At 38.7% G+C, this 15,524-nt stretch overlaps 1 protein-coding gene across 1 annotated transcript in view; it reads right to left on the reverse strand.

Moving 5' to 3' along the window:
- The window catches only part of LOC140268187 (laminin subunit alpha-3-like), a 58,606-nt gene that overhangs the window by 3,025 nt on the left and 40,057 nt on the right, over positions 1 to 15,524 (reverse strand). Inside the window, exons 41-71 of the mRNA XM_072362962.1 lie at positions 11,343 to 11,456; positions 10,611 to 10,729; positions 10,420 to 10,500; positions 10,216 to 10,316; positions 10,040 to 10,093; positions 9,788 to 9,939; positions 9,213 to 9,323; positions 9,009 to 9,120; positions 8,704 to 8,871; positions 8,365 to 8,561; positions 8,023 to 8,139; positions 7,617 to 7,771; positions 7,377 to 7,518; positions 7,158 to 7,257; positions 6,957 to 7,073; positions 6,672 to 6,842; positions 6,366 to 6,517; positions 6,053 to 6,238; positions 5,831 to 5,979; positions 5,499 to 5,661; positions 5,274 to 5,401; positions 4,773 to 4,920; positions 4,554 to 4,655; positions 4,251 to 4,417; positions 4,032 to 4,149; positions 3,786 to 3,926; positions 3,541 to 3,671; positions 3,109 to 3,240; positions 2,851 to 2,971; positions 401 to 534; positions 100 to 280 (exon numbers count right to left, since the gene is read on the reverse strand). Of these exons, the coding sequence (XP_072219063.1) occupies positions 100 to 280; positions 401 to 534; positions 2,851 to 2,971; positions 3,109 to 3,240; positions 3,541 to 3,671; positions 3,786 to 3,926; positions 4,032 to 4,149; positions 4,251 to 4,417; positions 4,554 to 4,655; positions 4,773 to 4,920; positions 5,274 to 5,401; positions 5,499 to 5,661; positions 5,831 to 5,979; positions 6,053 to 6,238; positions 6,366 to 6,517; positions 6,672 to 6,842; positions 6,957 to 7,073; positions 7,158 to 7,257; positions 7,377 to 7,518; positions 7,617 to 7,771; positions 8,023 to 8,139; positions 8,365 to 8,561; positions 8,704 to 8,871; positions 9,009 to 9,120; positions 9,213 to 9,323; positions 9,788 to 9,939; positions 10,040 to 10,093; positions 10,216 to 10,316; positions 10,420 to 10,500; positions 10,611 to 10,729; positions 11,343 to 11,456 (4,164 nt within the window). The remainder of the gene's footprint in view (positions 1 to 99; positions 281 to 400; positions 535 to 2,850; positions 2,972 to 3,108; positions 3,241 to 3,540; positions 3,672 to 3,785; positions 3,927 to 4,031; positions 4,150 to 4,250; positions 4,418 to 4,553; positions 4,656 to 4,772; positions 4,921 to 5,273; positions 5,402 to 5,498; positions 5,662 to 5,830; positions 5,980 to 6,052; positions 6,239 to 6,365; positions 6,518 to 6,671; positions 6,843 to 6,956; positions 7,074 to 7,157; positions 7,258 to 7,376; positions 7,519 to 7,616; positions 7,772 to 8,022; positions 8,140 to 8,364; positions 8,562 to 8,703; positions 8,872 to 9,008; positions 9,121 to 9,212; positions 9,324 to 9,787; positions 9,940 to 10,039; positions 10,094 to 10,215; positions 10,317 to 10,419; positions 10,501 to 10,610; positions 10,730 to 11,342; positions 11,457 to 15,524) is intronic.

Genomic DNA, 15,524 nt, shown 5'->3' on the forward strand with positions numbered 1-15,524 from the left:
GTGTTTAGCCTCATTTTAGAAAAATGTATTAAGTTATTAATGGTGGTAGTTTGTATTTTTGATGAAAAATATGCAATTGGGATCTATGTATCTACTGACCGAGTGCCACTTTCCATCATTGTACTTTTCTCGGTTGAAGATCTCCTTCTTTTTGCCTACAGAGAGTCTGATCCTGCCCTTGGACATGTACAAAGCAAAGTGAGATCGCCCTCCTCTGGTTGCAGCAAAGAACAGCAGACCGTCAGGAGAGCGAGTTCTCACATCCAGGGAGAAGTGGGGCCTAGGCAGTATGAAGGAAAATATCATCTACAGATCTACAGCTCTGTTTTTCACACGATAGGCTCACCCAGTCTCTTTTTGAATGTATGAATGTCCAGGTGTAACAAAACTGGCTCCTCACCTGGGCTTCAGGACCTGTAGTGGAAGGCTGTAGCTCAGGCTGCTAATTGCCCCCCCCAAACGATAAGCATGTTGAACCTGGGCAGGTAACGCACATGCTGGCGCACTTTCATTTACCACTTGCATCACCCCATCCTAAAGCAGCACAAAAACAAACAAGAGAAACCCCTTAGCACAAGCCGGTGCTTTAATCCTTATAAACTTACAGCTCTGGTGAGTCTCTCGGTGGGTAATGTTTTTGTTTTGTTTTTTTAATAAATGCTGTGTTTCTTTATTTAACAACTATCCAACTAATTTCTTGCTCTATAAAATATCAAAAAGTGTTGAAAAATTACAATTTTTATGTTTAATCTGCACATTTTGTCCATTCAAAATGTTCACAACTCAAATGTTTTCAGCTTACATGGTTAGGAAAACCAGTAACTTTCAAACTTTTGTGAAAGTAGAATCAGTAAATTATTGGAATATGTGATTAAAAACATGATTAATTACAAGGTTAAACAAAACTGCAGCAGATTAGTTTGCTGCCAGTCTAAAACTCAACACTTAATGAACAGATCTGACTTGTTTTCTTAAGTAGAGTTTTGTTGTCGGCTCTAATGCAGACTATAAAAGCAACAGATCGCGTAATGATTAAGAAAAAAATTATTTCAGCTCTTCTTACTTGTATAAATGTCAATTTTACAGCAGTATAATAATTAGAAACCTTACTTTGATTGAATGTCCTGTTTGTCATTATCTTACAGGATTTTTGTGACTCGCAGTTGAGTCACATTGATATTATTAAAGGCCTTGTGCTTGTTACACTGCTTGGGATTTGAGCGATTTCACATAAGACAGTCACTAAAGAAGAAGTTTACTTGCAATAGAGTTTCAGGAATTGTAAGAGTGTAAACAGAATCTTCCAAAATGGCTCAAAAGGCCCTTGATATGATACAAATATGTATAATAGATTGGGCAGCTGGTGGCAGATTATCTTTCACGTTGTGATATTTATTCCTTGACATATATCAACATGAAACCCCACGGGTCTTTATTTAATTTCAGAGCACCATTTTTTCCGTATTTTGGGCTTTAGTAGTCTAGCCTGCAGTGTCACCTGGTTATTGCACTTCAGTGAACCCATGCAGTGGCTGAGAATGTATTCTTCAATCATGAATCAAAGGTTTCTGAGGAATACATAGCCCCAAATCAAATGACATATTTTTTTATATGATTCTGAACATGCAACGGACAGTGGGATTAGAAGCCATGCATGTTAATGATTTTGAAGAGGAAAATAAGTTGATGAAGTCTGACCATCAAGCCCTACATATTTCACCTCAAGGCAGAGCTTTGGTGAGAAAACCTCTCAATTCACCTTAAGATCTGCTTGTGAATTCGAGTTCTGAGCTTTGTGTTGTCAGTGGCTACACAGTTGATCAATTTTTGGGAAATACATTTTTTTCTTTTATTTTTTTTATAGCCTAGAAATACGTACACACACACACAATCATGTGGCTACACTGGTCCACAACAGCAAAAGAACACATTTCGTATTCAATAGATTTTAAGTTTGAAATATACCATTTCCATAGGGCTTTATGTCCAACAGCATCAAATATGAAAGCATGCTATCATCAATTTCACATGAAAAATACAAGTGATTTAGATCTTATTCGGTTTAATAGATATTAGTTGATTGAAATGTGAAAGTGACTGTTCAAGAGGTATGATTAAAACTATGTCAAAGCGTTTTTTTTGATCATTTGATCATGAGGCATGATTACAGTTTAGTGTGACAACAATGTGGTAAAGGGAAGGTGCTTGTGAATGACTGTTATAGGGTTACATGGAAGAAAGAGAAGAGACATGAAATCATTTCAAGGTTGTTATTCATTCATTTGTAAGTGATAAATGTAAAAAGGATAGTCAAATCAGATGAAAAATGATACATTTTTATAGTATTGTATGGCTTCCGAAGCATTGATGCAAGTTTCTTTATTGTTCACGGCAAATGAACGCGCTTGTGTATAAGCTCAAGTACACTGCGGTGCACACTGACAGCTATTTAATTCATTAATAGATTCTTGTCTGCATCGTCGGGTCTTAGGACTCCTTGTTCTTCATCTCTGGAAATAAGGAGGTACATTTTTTTTTAAAAAAAGGCCATGAAAGTCATGAAAGAGAAAGATAAAGCTGGATCTTACTTACTTCTATTGAGAGAAATCAAACTTCATCAAGTGACATGTTAATAATGCACATGTTAGTTTTAGCAGTTTGGATATGAAGTAACATGGATTCCTCCTTAAATGTAATCTCAGAAAATAAAAACAAGCGAGCCCATCTGCTTTGATTTAAAAAAATGAATAAACAAATAACTTGATCCAAAGATTTCCTCAACAGCATAAGAAATGTTTAACTTTTTAATCTTAATTACAAATTGTGTATACATGTAAGACAAAACCTCACCCTCTTAGAATTGCGGTCCAGCATCAGTTGAACAGGATTGTTAGCTGAACAAACATCCAGCATAACGTCTCCGGACGCTTGGAAGTAGCTGAAGTCTTCCACCTTGTACAGGTTGTCTGGCCTGCAAACCCCAAAAAATGACAGTTGAGAAATAAAGAGCATGCATAGAACATACGTATGCAAGCAATTGTAGTGGCAGAACCTTTAAAAGAGCTGGACATTATATAAATCTGCAAATACATAGTTAGGAAACGCTACCGTCTAGAGTAGAGATTGGAAATGCAGCCTTTGAACTTCTCATTTCCGAGGACAAAGGAGTCTATCACAGGTCCAGGTGTCCCAACATATAGTTCCTGACCATTATCAGCATCGTCGATAACCACCTCAATCCTGAAGAAAATCATATTATCATAATATTTTTTTTTTCTAGCACATTGCAATAATTGAGAATTTGTCATCTTTTTTATAATTTAATGTGCTGTAATATCTGATGTCCCATTTCAACATGTGTGAAACAGGTGTCAGAGTCATTGCAGCTTTCTTTGCCATGCAGAACATCGCCCACTCTGTGCGGTTAGTGCAGAATCACATGACCAACTGGACTAATATTCACAGATGTCATAACATCCCTCATCTCTGATATTACTACAATTTATAATCTAGGAATATGAAATCATTGCTTTTTCATACCTTTCACCTCTTTTCCTGACAGTCAAATAATGCCACTGCCCATCATTGTATTGTTTATTAGATTTCCATATCTTGTTGTTCAAGTTAAGAAGCACGTGGCCTTTTTCCAATGCAATATTAATTGTGCTAGCCTGAAAATAGAAAACAAAAGAGTTTTGAACATCGTTCAGGTTCTTTCTGTACCCACATAAATCAGACATGAAAAGTCGAAGTTGCAGTATTAGGAAATCTACATAAGCACTGACCAGATTTTTATCCTGCAAAATAAGACCCTCCTGCTCTGTGCTCTTGAATCCAAGAGAGACAGTAACATCCTGGTCTTGATGGAAGACTGTGAGGTTAGATGAGAGGGAGCTCCCAAAGCTGAACCGTGCTTTGCGTAAAACCTAAATAACATGGACATCATTCAGTTGACTGAAAAAACAAGACAGCGACAAGAGCAATGATATGCATGTTTTAGCTGGATTGGGATACTGAAGTTGATGTCATACCAATGCATCGTTGGGACAACCTTTGCTGACTCCAACTCGTTCATCAAAAGCCTTAAAGACATTATTAATCTGGAATGTCTTCAAGCATCCCTTGAATGGTTGTATGGTGATGTTGTGTCTTTAATAGAAACAAGAAATTTAGTTATTTTCAGTGAGATAAGGGTGATGACCTCTCTCAAAATATAAATCCAATCATGAAGAGTAATCATAATCACCTACCTTTCCCTAGATTCTTGCGGTGCACCACCGAAATACAATTCTTCAAGTTGTTTACTAAATTCATTTGAAATTGAAATTGGAAATTGGACAGATGATCTATCATTCATAAAGATGATATACACCCCGTCTGGTTGGACTCTAAAGATGAGAGCTAACCAGCCCGATGTCTGAAAAAAAAGTCAGGAGCAGCAAGATGAGGGTAAATGAATTGTGCTTTATCAACAACGTTACAATGTTACAAAGATGGGGAATAGAGTAAGCAGAAATGGGCCATGACAAAGAAAAACAAAAAAAGCTACTTACTGGGAACACTTTTTTGCTTTTGATGGGATTTTCTTTTACTTCATTCAGATTACTGTGTAAAACCATGGCACCATTCTCCACTGTCAACATTAAGTATTTGTCCTATGTCACAGAGGAAATAAAATAACACAGTTCTTACAAATAGTGTATATAATTTTATTTCAAATTTATAGAAAAAAAAAGATTCTAATACACGTAATTATATGAACAATAATTTACCTTCACTTCCAAATAGATGAACAGACCGTTGTCTGAGCGAGAAAAGACTTCCATGTAGATTTGGAATCGTTTTAATGAGGATTTATCAATGATCACTTTGCCATATCCTGTACCCTCAAAGAAGTCTGAATCCACTGAAGGTACATACCTGGATGGAATTAAGCATCAGTAAGAAAATCAAAGTCTGAACTTATTCTCACTTCAACAGCTTCACACAAAAATGTGTACTTGAGCGTAGCAAGAGTTCAAGCTATAACCAAAAAGGTACCGGCAAAGTTTAAAAATCTTGTTCAAACAGAGGTAGAGCTACCAAGCATTGGTGAGATGAACATTTTTAGCCAATCATACCAGAAGAACGTTTAAATATAAAGGCAAAAACCTGGGGTGAACTGCATAATTGAAATGATGCCACAATCTGTCTTGTCATTGAAAAGGCAACAAAACCTGTTGATACTTCAGGTTCATCATCTACAGTTTATTCACTTTCCACTCCGATCATACCTCCTGCATGGAACCTCTGGATTTATCTTCTCAGCTCTTTGGAAATTATAGATACCCACAGATTTGTCATTAAAGGAGGAGAACTCAATGCAGCCCTTGTACTTGGGATATCTGAGAGAGGGTGGAGGCTGTGGAGAAGCAAAGCAGAACAAGGTATTAATGGCCCCATTCCTCATAATGATGAATAATTACTGGTACTTATGCTATCGTTTTCTTGCTTCTCACAGTGAAGTTGGCCGGGTAGCCTCCAACATAAAAGACAATGTCATCGGGACTGAGGTCCAGTAGGTCTTTGGTCTCCTGTCCTTGTTTGCTTTTTCGAACAGGCTCACCAGGTTTGCCAGAGGTTATGTCTTTGGTATGTACCATCTCTACGTCTTGATAAATTCTAAATCATAAGAGGGGAAAATAAATTTAAAAATCCTAATGCTTCATCACAGTGGCAACATTCATATTCTTTGGAAATTTCTGTTTTTGTCATTTAAAATACAGAAAGAGCTAACTTGTGAAAATGAAAAATTCTGTAAATGTGTGCCAGAATCATATAATCAATGTACCTGCGTAGGTCCACTCTGTCAAACTTGGCTGGCTCTGATGGAGATGTAGTAATGGATCCCGATTGAATCTCATTCTCCTTTCCGTTGAGTTTGTACACTCCGTACAAAACGTTGTTCCTCAGAACCATACCTATGTAGTTCTTGGAAGACTGCAACGACTCGTTTGTTAGTGCAATGTTCAAAATCAGATACCTCTACATCAAAATGTTCATATTTACTCACATCTCTGTGGCCAAGGTACAACACAAACATGTTCTCTGTCTGTCTGCGTCTGCGACTTCCGTCTCCCCTGCTCTCCGGTCTCTGCAGTGACAAAGATATGGCTGTGTAGGCTTTCAGATCATCAAGACTTGTCGGTGGGCGCAGCTCCACGTGACCATCGCCTCCGAACTTCATAGGGATCGGAATCTAAAGAGAAGATACATAGATAGAATATTAAAGCCTGTAAAATGAGCTATTACACAGGTATGTACAGTTTGCACTTACAGAATAGATATCGCATGCAAGGGTTTCTATATACAGAGTTGGGGCCTACACTGTTAGCTGCATCCCTGGCTTGTTCAATGAGCTCTTTGATCTTCTTTATGCTTGCAGATATGTTGGCAATGGGCGAGAACTGCGAAGTGAGGTTCTCCACTTCTGAGATCTTATCAGTCAGGGATGGGATCGTTTTTAACAGATTCTTCACTGGAATTAGAAGATAAGTGCGAGACAACAGAATTTCATGTTTAAAAAGTGGTGTACCTTTATTACTCAATACAAATAGTATTTTTTTTATCACCATATAGTGTCAAAAAAAGAGAAAAGCACTGATTATTAGAACATCTTTTCAAAATCTCACCAGACTTATCAACCTCCTCCATTACATTGGTTAGATTTGATCCTGCAGGTGTGACAGTGATGTTTTCAATCTCTGCTCTGATGGCGGCAAGTTTGTCCATAGTGTTGGTGGCCATGTCATTAGCTGAGGCCGCCTTCCTCTTGGCCTCGTCAATCACATCTCCAATGTCATCTGGTTTGGGAAAAAAAGTTAAATAGACATGAAAGCTGTGTTGTACTGACAGACACAGTGCAGTTGAACATGTTTTACACTAATCGTATAACTGCTTGACTTGCTCTACTCTACCTCTTTTGGTGTCATCTAATATGCTCTTTGCCTCGAGGAGGTCTTTTTTGAGGGCTTCCTTCTTCTTTTCAGCTTTCGTCAGGCGCTCTGTGAGGTCAGTGATGTTTTGGGCTGTGTCTTTTAGAGGAAAAAAAAGCAGGACTTAGTGAATGAAGTTTTGGGGTATCTTAAAAACTAGAATTCAAAAGGACGGTTGAATACCCTTGAGGTCTTTCTCTGCTTCCTTTGCGTTATTCAGCAGGTCCTCCCCACTCTTTTTCAGGTCTTCTGCTTTTTCTGAAAACTTTTGTTTTTCTACATTCTAAAATAATAAAAACACATTAGTTTAACTGGCTTAGTATTTCCACATATATTTCATATATTCTTTTCAATACTTAACTAACAGCACATCATGCCAAAAAGAACAGGTCTGTGACTTACATTCAGGGCATTGTCTGCAGCATCTTTGGCCTCATTGGCAGCTGCCTCAGCAGCATTAATCATATCTGTGATGTTCTTGTAGGCCTCAATAGCATCTTTTGCATCATGAACATCAGAACGTCCACTTGCATTTTTCACAGCACTATTATAGATTAGACAGCATGTAAAAAAAAAAAAAGTATGCCAACAACACTGAAGAATGGATTTACAAAACATACAAAAAATGCACTATAAACTTACGTCTCAAGTTCTCGTGCCAGCTTGTTTAGGTTCCTTGCATGTTCCTCTGCAGCTTCCACAATGTCCTCCTTAGCTGCTGCCTTGGTGATCTCTTTTACTTTCTTGGTCAAATCAGTCTTTGCTTTATCCAGACTCCCTGCCAGCTGTTCATACACCTGCAATGAGTGAGAGGGTGCATGTAATTCATAGCACTAGGAAATGTCACTGACCTAATTTATGAGCACAACAGGGAAAAACAAAGATCATTATCAGAGTGGATGGCACATTGGAACCTGATGGCTCACTAGTGTGGCTCAGCGCTGATGAGAAGTTAGGTACTGTGTCGGGCTCATTGAATTACGAGATATAGAAGTTCTGAGTACAGATAGTAATTTAGGTAAAGATCATGAAAATCTGTCAAATGTACCATTTTACTGTCCGTGAGGTTTTTCACCAAATCCTCTGTTTTCTGTAGTTCATCCTCAGCCTTAGCCATCTGGTCCTCGACAGCTTTGCGCTCCTTTTTCAAGTCCCCAACACGTTTCTGCAGGAATCATATGAATCAACTTCATTTGAGAATAACTGTCTACTGACAACTGTGTATATTATATCATGAGCAATAGCCTGTGAAGCATTTTATGCAATGTTCATGTCACAATTAATATATATATATATATATATATATATATATTGAATTGTACTTTGAAGCAGAGCTGCAGACTGCTAGCATGTATGTTCCTCGTAACAGATTAACTGCTGTTTTGTTCACCTGCAGGTCTTTCAGCGTCTGAGAATTTAGACCGTTCTGGGTATTGGCTTTTTGCACCAAGACCTTTGCCTCTTTCAAAGCCATGTCCAGGTCGTTCAACTTGGTTTTATAATCCTTCAAAAGGCCCCGGATCTTTGCTGCTGTGGCCTCGTTTTGGTCCAGCTGTTCACTCACATTAGTCTTGATGTAGTTTAGCACTGGAGAATTGAGAAAATGGGTCAATAATGTTATTTAACAGTAGTTATTAACTTCTTTTCCAAAGAACAACTAGATCAGCACTTGCTGATGTTCTCAGTTAAGATTTTATTGATGGTTCAAAGAATATGCTAATAATTTTACATTTCTTAGCCTCCTCTCTTTCTCTCTCAGCAGCAGTCTTCTGAGGGGTGAAGTTCTTGTTCTCCATCTCCTTCACCATGCGTTGAGCATCCTCCAGCATTTGAGCCAAGCTATCAGTGGGGAAGGTATCACCTCTGTTTCCTTCGTTCTTTAGCTGGTCCAGTAAGTCTACATGCACACAAAAACACACATTCAGTGAAACAACTGATTGTCAGAGCTAAAGTATCTTTAATTGATTAAGAAAAATGATTCAACAACAACAGAAGGAACAGTTGGGCTGCCACTGAATTTATGCTTCCCTCTACCTTGGATTTTCTTCAGCATATTTTGAATATCTGAGTCCAGATCCTTTGCCCTCTTATAGGTTTTTCCAACATCTGCCACTGCCTTGTCAGCTTCAGCAGCCGTCATATCTGCCTAAATGAAAACACATCATAACAATACAAATTTAAACTGAGGCACACTGAGGCATTCATGATATGTTAGGAATCAGTAAAGAACCACTCTACCTTGTCCTTCAAGTCATTGATGTCTTCTGCAAGGCCGGTCATGTCCTCTTCCAGCTGATCCACAAGGGACTTTTGGGTGTTCATGACAGAGCTGAAGTTGTTGACAAGACTCTGCAAAAGTCACAGAATTGTCAAGAAAGGTTCTTCAAGTCAAATGTAGAAGTTGTAGGTAGTGAATGGGAGCTTTAAGGGGAACAGGGACTTCTGTCAAACAGGGCTTTTGGAACTGTTGATTCTTTTCTAACGAATAAACAATAAAGTGGATGTGACACAGAGATTAGGATTCAAAGACAAAGAACAACCATGAGCTCCAGAATGAAACTCAGTGAGATTTAAAAACACCAGCTTGTTTGAACAAACACTGTTTTTGTGCATGCTATGGGTATGTACAAAGCAGAGTTTCCAATAAATTCAGGATCTCTCCATGTAGTTAAGGGTAGTTTCTGGCTTTTCAATCAAGAATTAATTTGTTATTGTAAATATTTGTGGTTGCTTCTGACACATCAATAGATACTGTACGTTGTCATCCATATTTAAACCCTTTAGATACATGGTGCGGTACAGTGACATGTTACCTTGGTGTCTGACACAGCTTTCTCGAGCTTTTCCAGTCTCTCCCGAGAGGTAGTACTTGCAGAGGCATTATCTAACTGAGCCTTGATCCTTTCAAACTCAATATCGAGTTTCTCCAAGTCATGTATCAAAGTCTGAGCACAACTATCACAATCTGGAGTATAAAAGAGGAAACCCATTAGCAAAAGATAATATCCAGTTTATTGTAAATGGCATGTGATATCGTCAGATTTCCATTCTGTATGTTAATTCACCTTGGCAATGTTCATCTGTGTTTGTGTCTCCTGCCTCCAGGGAGTTATTGCAGACTGCAAAATAGTAAAAAAAACACAGTAAACTTAGGTAGTTTGAATGAAATGAGTGACAATGTGGCACAATCTATTAATAAATCAGAATTTTTAATTTTTTTTAATCATAAATAAAGTCTAACCTCCAGTCTTGGGATCACAGTTCTTACTGTTGCCATTGCAATTACACAGCTTGCAGCTTCCTCCTAGTTTCAGTGGCTCACCAAAGTAACCAGGGGCACACCTATAGGAAAGGTAAATAAAAGGCATAGAATAAGTAAAAAGTTCAAAATAAGCCAGCGGTACTACTATCTGCACAGTCGCAATCAGTCCACATAGACACTCACCTCTCACAACGCTCTCCAGTGTAACCCACTCTGCATGCACACTGGATTTCTCCATACACCTCCCTGCAGCCAACTGCAAAACTGTACAGCAAAAGGGAGATTAGAATTTAATTTAAACATACATATTTCCATTTGGCTTTAGAATGGCAGTAGTTATGTGATTTCATCTATTCTTTATTTTTCTCACACACCTGTTTGTGGCTATAGGAAATGGGCAGGGACACAGGCTGCATGTCCTCTGAGCTGCGTCGCCATAATAACCGTCTTTGCAGCGCTCACATCGATCTCCAGCTGTGTTGTACCGACAGTTCTGAAAATGACATGATCATTACACCACATCCAAAGAAGAAGAATGAAGCAGTCAAAAATAACAGATGCAGAATGTGCTTAGAGAATATATAAATCTCAATCGCAATGCAGTTTATCTTATACACGTGTTGTACCACGCAAACCATGCACTAAGTATTTCATAACACTGCAGCAGAGAACACACAGGGGGAAGGGAGAAAAAAAACCTATCTTCAGTGAATCCAACAAAGAATGTCTTGGATGAACTCCAGCCACTTGTGTCCGTTTGGCTTTGAGCTGTAAATACATAGCTCATGCCCACATTGCATGCACCTGCACAATCACCTGAGTGTCTTGCACAACAGAGAGTTTGAAATGCATAAAGGCTTGCTCACACATCATAGGGAGTAATGAGCGAAAGCGCCCCATATTGGGAAATAAGGACAAATCAAATAATGGTTCTGCATGGCTGTGTTTTGAAAGTGTCCCAACAGATGCGCTGAAGGTGTTTAAAAGTTTAGTTCACCATGGCAGGGCTGAAGTAATCACTGTTGATTCTAGGTTTGAGTGGAAGTCTGTACACTTGTGGTTAATGAAGGCTTTACAATAGGTTAAGAGCTGAGTGTGACTCTCACCTGACACTTCCCTGTCCTGTCTTCACACTCATCAGCAAAGCCGTTGCACTCACAGGGCACACATTGACCCAGGTAAGGCTGACTGCCATCTCTGTAAAAGCCAGGAGCACATTTCTGAGGAAAAAAAAAGCACATATAAGCACACAATTTTTCAACATTAAAGTAGAGTTTATTTATAGATTCAACTCATCACTTTGAGCATATTTCTGTCAAACAGAATTCAACCATATAACTAAAATGTGTAACTAAAAGTCTCATTAATCTCTGTCTTTTGCAGGCTGTACATCATCGTACAGCCAAACTGTATCACACAAACAAATTTGTGACGCAATACCATTCATCCCTGCATTAACAGTTGGAGCACGAAGAATGCCCTTTGCTTTCACAGATAACATTGATTCAGTCTCAAACAGCCAATAGCTGACACAGTATTCGCAGCAGCTCAGGTAAAATAACACCCTTTCAACAAGAAAGAACACCTCAATCTTCCACCACAGATTTTTACCTGTATTTGAGAACTGGCACTACTGTCATGAAGTGAAGGATACTGAACGGTCTGTCCCCTGTCATGCAATGAGGGATAGCGTACCCCTTGGGTGCCTATGTCATTTACAGATGGATACTCTATCCGCTGAACTCCCTGGTCTTGAGGAGAAGGATCTTGTATCTGCTGAGTCAATCTGTCATGATGTCTGGTGTGGCGCGGTCGCTCTTCCCTTCTGAACGGCCTGTTTCCAGCGCAGCAAAGTCCAATCAAAGTCCAATATATCAGGGTCTGTAGCAGAACCCATCTATGCCGGTGTCTATCCATACACGCATTTGCCATTCCCAAAGTTTAGTGTGTGTGAAATAACATTCCACTCTCCCCTGCCTCTGCCTTTTAAACACACGCACAAACTCACACACACGCAGACACAATGAGGACACACCCCATTTACCTGACTCAGTATTGCAGGTCAGCATGAGTGTATGTAGGCACACAAGCACTTACATGCAAGTGCTACAAGTTCTCATTTTTGCTTTGCTGCATTACTACACTAACACACACACCAACACATAGAATGGTTGGGGAAATATTCAGATAGTCAATTAAGGGTGAATGCATGACAATGCAAGAACAGGAAATCAACTGTCCTCACAGAATAAACGGAAAATCACAAAACGTGAGTGCCGTTTGGCTCAACTGAAGCTGAAAAGGCATGATAACAAAGCCTCTACTTGAAAAGGCAGGTAAAACATTCAACACTGTATGTATTCTCTATAATATTTTGCATATTATATCATATGATTTGTACAAGCATATGTGGCTGAGGGAAAAGTCAGACATCCCCAGACAACACAGACAACATAGTCACACATGAATCATGCACAACACACACAACTAGGTGTGTCGGGTCTTCTTACAGATTCATGCACATACTGGAGAAACACTCAGGTTTATGAGTAACATCTTGTTGCCAAGTGCCACACCCAACATTTCAAGGCGAGGCACCTTGTCATATCACCTCTGGGCACATATAGTCAACTTCCTTTAAACACAAACGTAGGCAACAAGATCAGTGGCAACAACACTAGTAAAAAATATATAATAAAGTTAAATAAAATTATTTTTTTTATAAAAATTTATTTTCCAATAACGTAATCTCTACTTCATGAATAATTCCCCTCTCATTTGTGGTTGCTTGGTTTTCTTGTTTATTTTGGCTCTGTGGGCAAAACAGTGGAAATTCTTTAAACATAAACTAGGTCCATTCTCAGGATGAAACGAAAAATAAAGCCCTTCCTTAGCAATTATATCAAGGTTGTTTGAGCTAAAACTTTGTGAGTTGTAACCATGTTAGTTATCATAGCTGTATAATCACTAATATTATGTCTGTATGATTGTGCCACACATATCCCAGCCTGCGGCTACATCCTTTAGTTGCACAGCGCTCCGTATTGGTATTTTCCATGAAGTTCCACCAACAAACCTCAGACCTAAAACCTGATTTTTTGTTCCAGCAAAAGGGTGTGGTACTTGATTCAGACATGTCTGGACACCCTTAAAACTATGAGGAGGAGGTCCGACTCAATGAGGACAAGATGTCAGTCCATGCACTGCCCCACCCTGCTCGTTATCCTTTTTCCTTTTCAGACCTGACAGAACGCTCTCATATTCCCACCTTTTCATCATCTTTTCAAATTCTTTCAAATGTTTTCTCTTTACCTTATCTACATACCATGTAGATTTCAGGTAGAAAAAAGATTCATTGCTGAATGTGGGGATTTTTTTCAATATCTGTCTTTCATTTCATGTAACAGATTTCAGGCTCATATCATTTTAAAAGCATATATTTGGCAGCATTTTGACGAATAAATATTGTCAGTTTTCTGCCTTCACCTTATGTTCTCTTGTGTTTTGGTGTAAAATACTGACAGGCAATCAGGAAATGATCAGCAGCCACTATAAAGATCGGCTGCAATGTAAGCAAAAAATGCTTATCTTTGCAACTGACAGGCCCAGAATGATACAAGAAGTATCTGAAAACACAGTGGAAGAGATGGACACAGAGCTTTTGTGAAATATATCAAAGTATCAGCATCCATCATGCTGTTACTGACGAGAACTGACCATTAATCTTAGCGATAGCCTCAGGTATAGAGGAACTGCTAGCACCAATTCGTTGCCTCATGCAAGGGCTGACTATTTGGCACATTTTAAATTATTTGGATGGGGCTTTTGAATTCTAAGGAAATTCTTTTTTGTTTTAGTGTGAGTATACAGAAGAATAAATTACAGAGACGCTGATCAGAGAGACAGAGAAACATACATTCCAAAGCAAGTTTTCTTTTTTGGTGTAGATTTCTTTTACTCACGCTGATGGTCAAATGAGGTAGTCTGCTAGATACAGCGTATGGACATTCTATCGCACAGCTGACCACAGCTTCAGCATTTCAGCCTGAAGACATTTTGTTGTAATAACATTGAGTACTGTGAATACAATCCACTGTCTGTTCATAGGAGGCGTAACTTTATTTTTCTCTGGACAGCTGCCTGTCACTTATATGTAGACTTTTGTCTTCCTGAAACAACTCATCTCTAAGGGCATTAATGGTCTGCTGAAGGCCATCTCAATAGCAATCCTTTACATGATGTGGACATACAGAGTGTGATAACAATTGGCGTCTGTTGGCCGCAATGTTCTCTCTCCATTTGGGAATTAATGAATTTATGTTCTGTGTTTCAATCATTTGCACTCAAAAACAAGGAACGAGCCACACTTGGAAAATAAAATCACAGAATCTTTCTTTAAAATCCAGCACCAATTAATGTTTATATCTTCAAAACTCATCTTTGTTTATCAAAATAGCATATATCTTCATGAAAATCATCACTTAAGTTGATATAACCGTAATGCTGACTAATTTATTTGTTCTGATCTGTGATTAATTAGACATGTCTCAACGAGGTCCCACACTAAAAGATGATGGGATATATTCCTATGGTTCGGTAAAAACAAAAATGCTTTCTGTTCTTTCAATGCTGTCAATACTGTGTCTGAATCCCTGTTTTTCAATTGATGGCTATTACATCCCAGTTCCAAGATGAGGTGTCAAATGTTTATTTCTTTTTCCCACTATATGTCCTCATGCATATACATTTTAGCTCCCTAAAGCCTTCAATGAGGAAAAAAAAGTTCATTCACTGGTTCAACATAAGAATCACCCCGCCTCTTGCCCAATGACTGCTGGGATAGGCTCCAGCCCCCCCACGACCCGACCGACAGATTAAGTGGGTATAGAAAATGGATGGATGGATGGATGGATGGATGGATGGATGGATGGATGGATGGATGGATGGATGGATGGATGGATGGATGGATGGATGGATGGATGGATGGATGGATGAATGTATGTATGTATGTATGTATGGATGGCTGCTATGGCTGGATGGATGGATGGATGGATCATAAGAACCAATGTGTTTTTTCAACATTGACTGAGATGTCACTTCATGTTAAAAGTATAAAATTTTTAAAAAGCAATGGCATAACATATACTCACTTTTAGCGCTACATACCTAGTAGTAGTAGTAGAGAGGTTTCAAGCAAGTTTACCGCCACAAATTTTTGATAAGATACTGTATAGTAACTGAAGAATGTGCTCTAACGAAGAAACGAAAAACTTAAAATCCAATTCTCA

Source organism: Leuresthes tenuis, unplaced genomic scaffold (genome assembly GCF_036924035.1).
Source record: "Leuresthes tenuis unplaced genomic scaffold, fLeuTen1.0.hap1 SCAF_14, whole genome shotgun sequence".
NCBI lineage: Eukaryota > Metazoa > Chordata > Actinopteri > Atheriniformes > Atherinopsidae > Leuresthes > Leuresthes tenuis.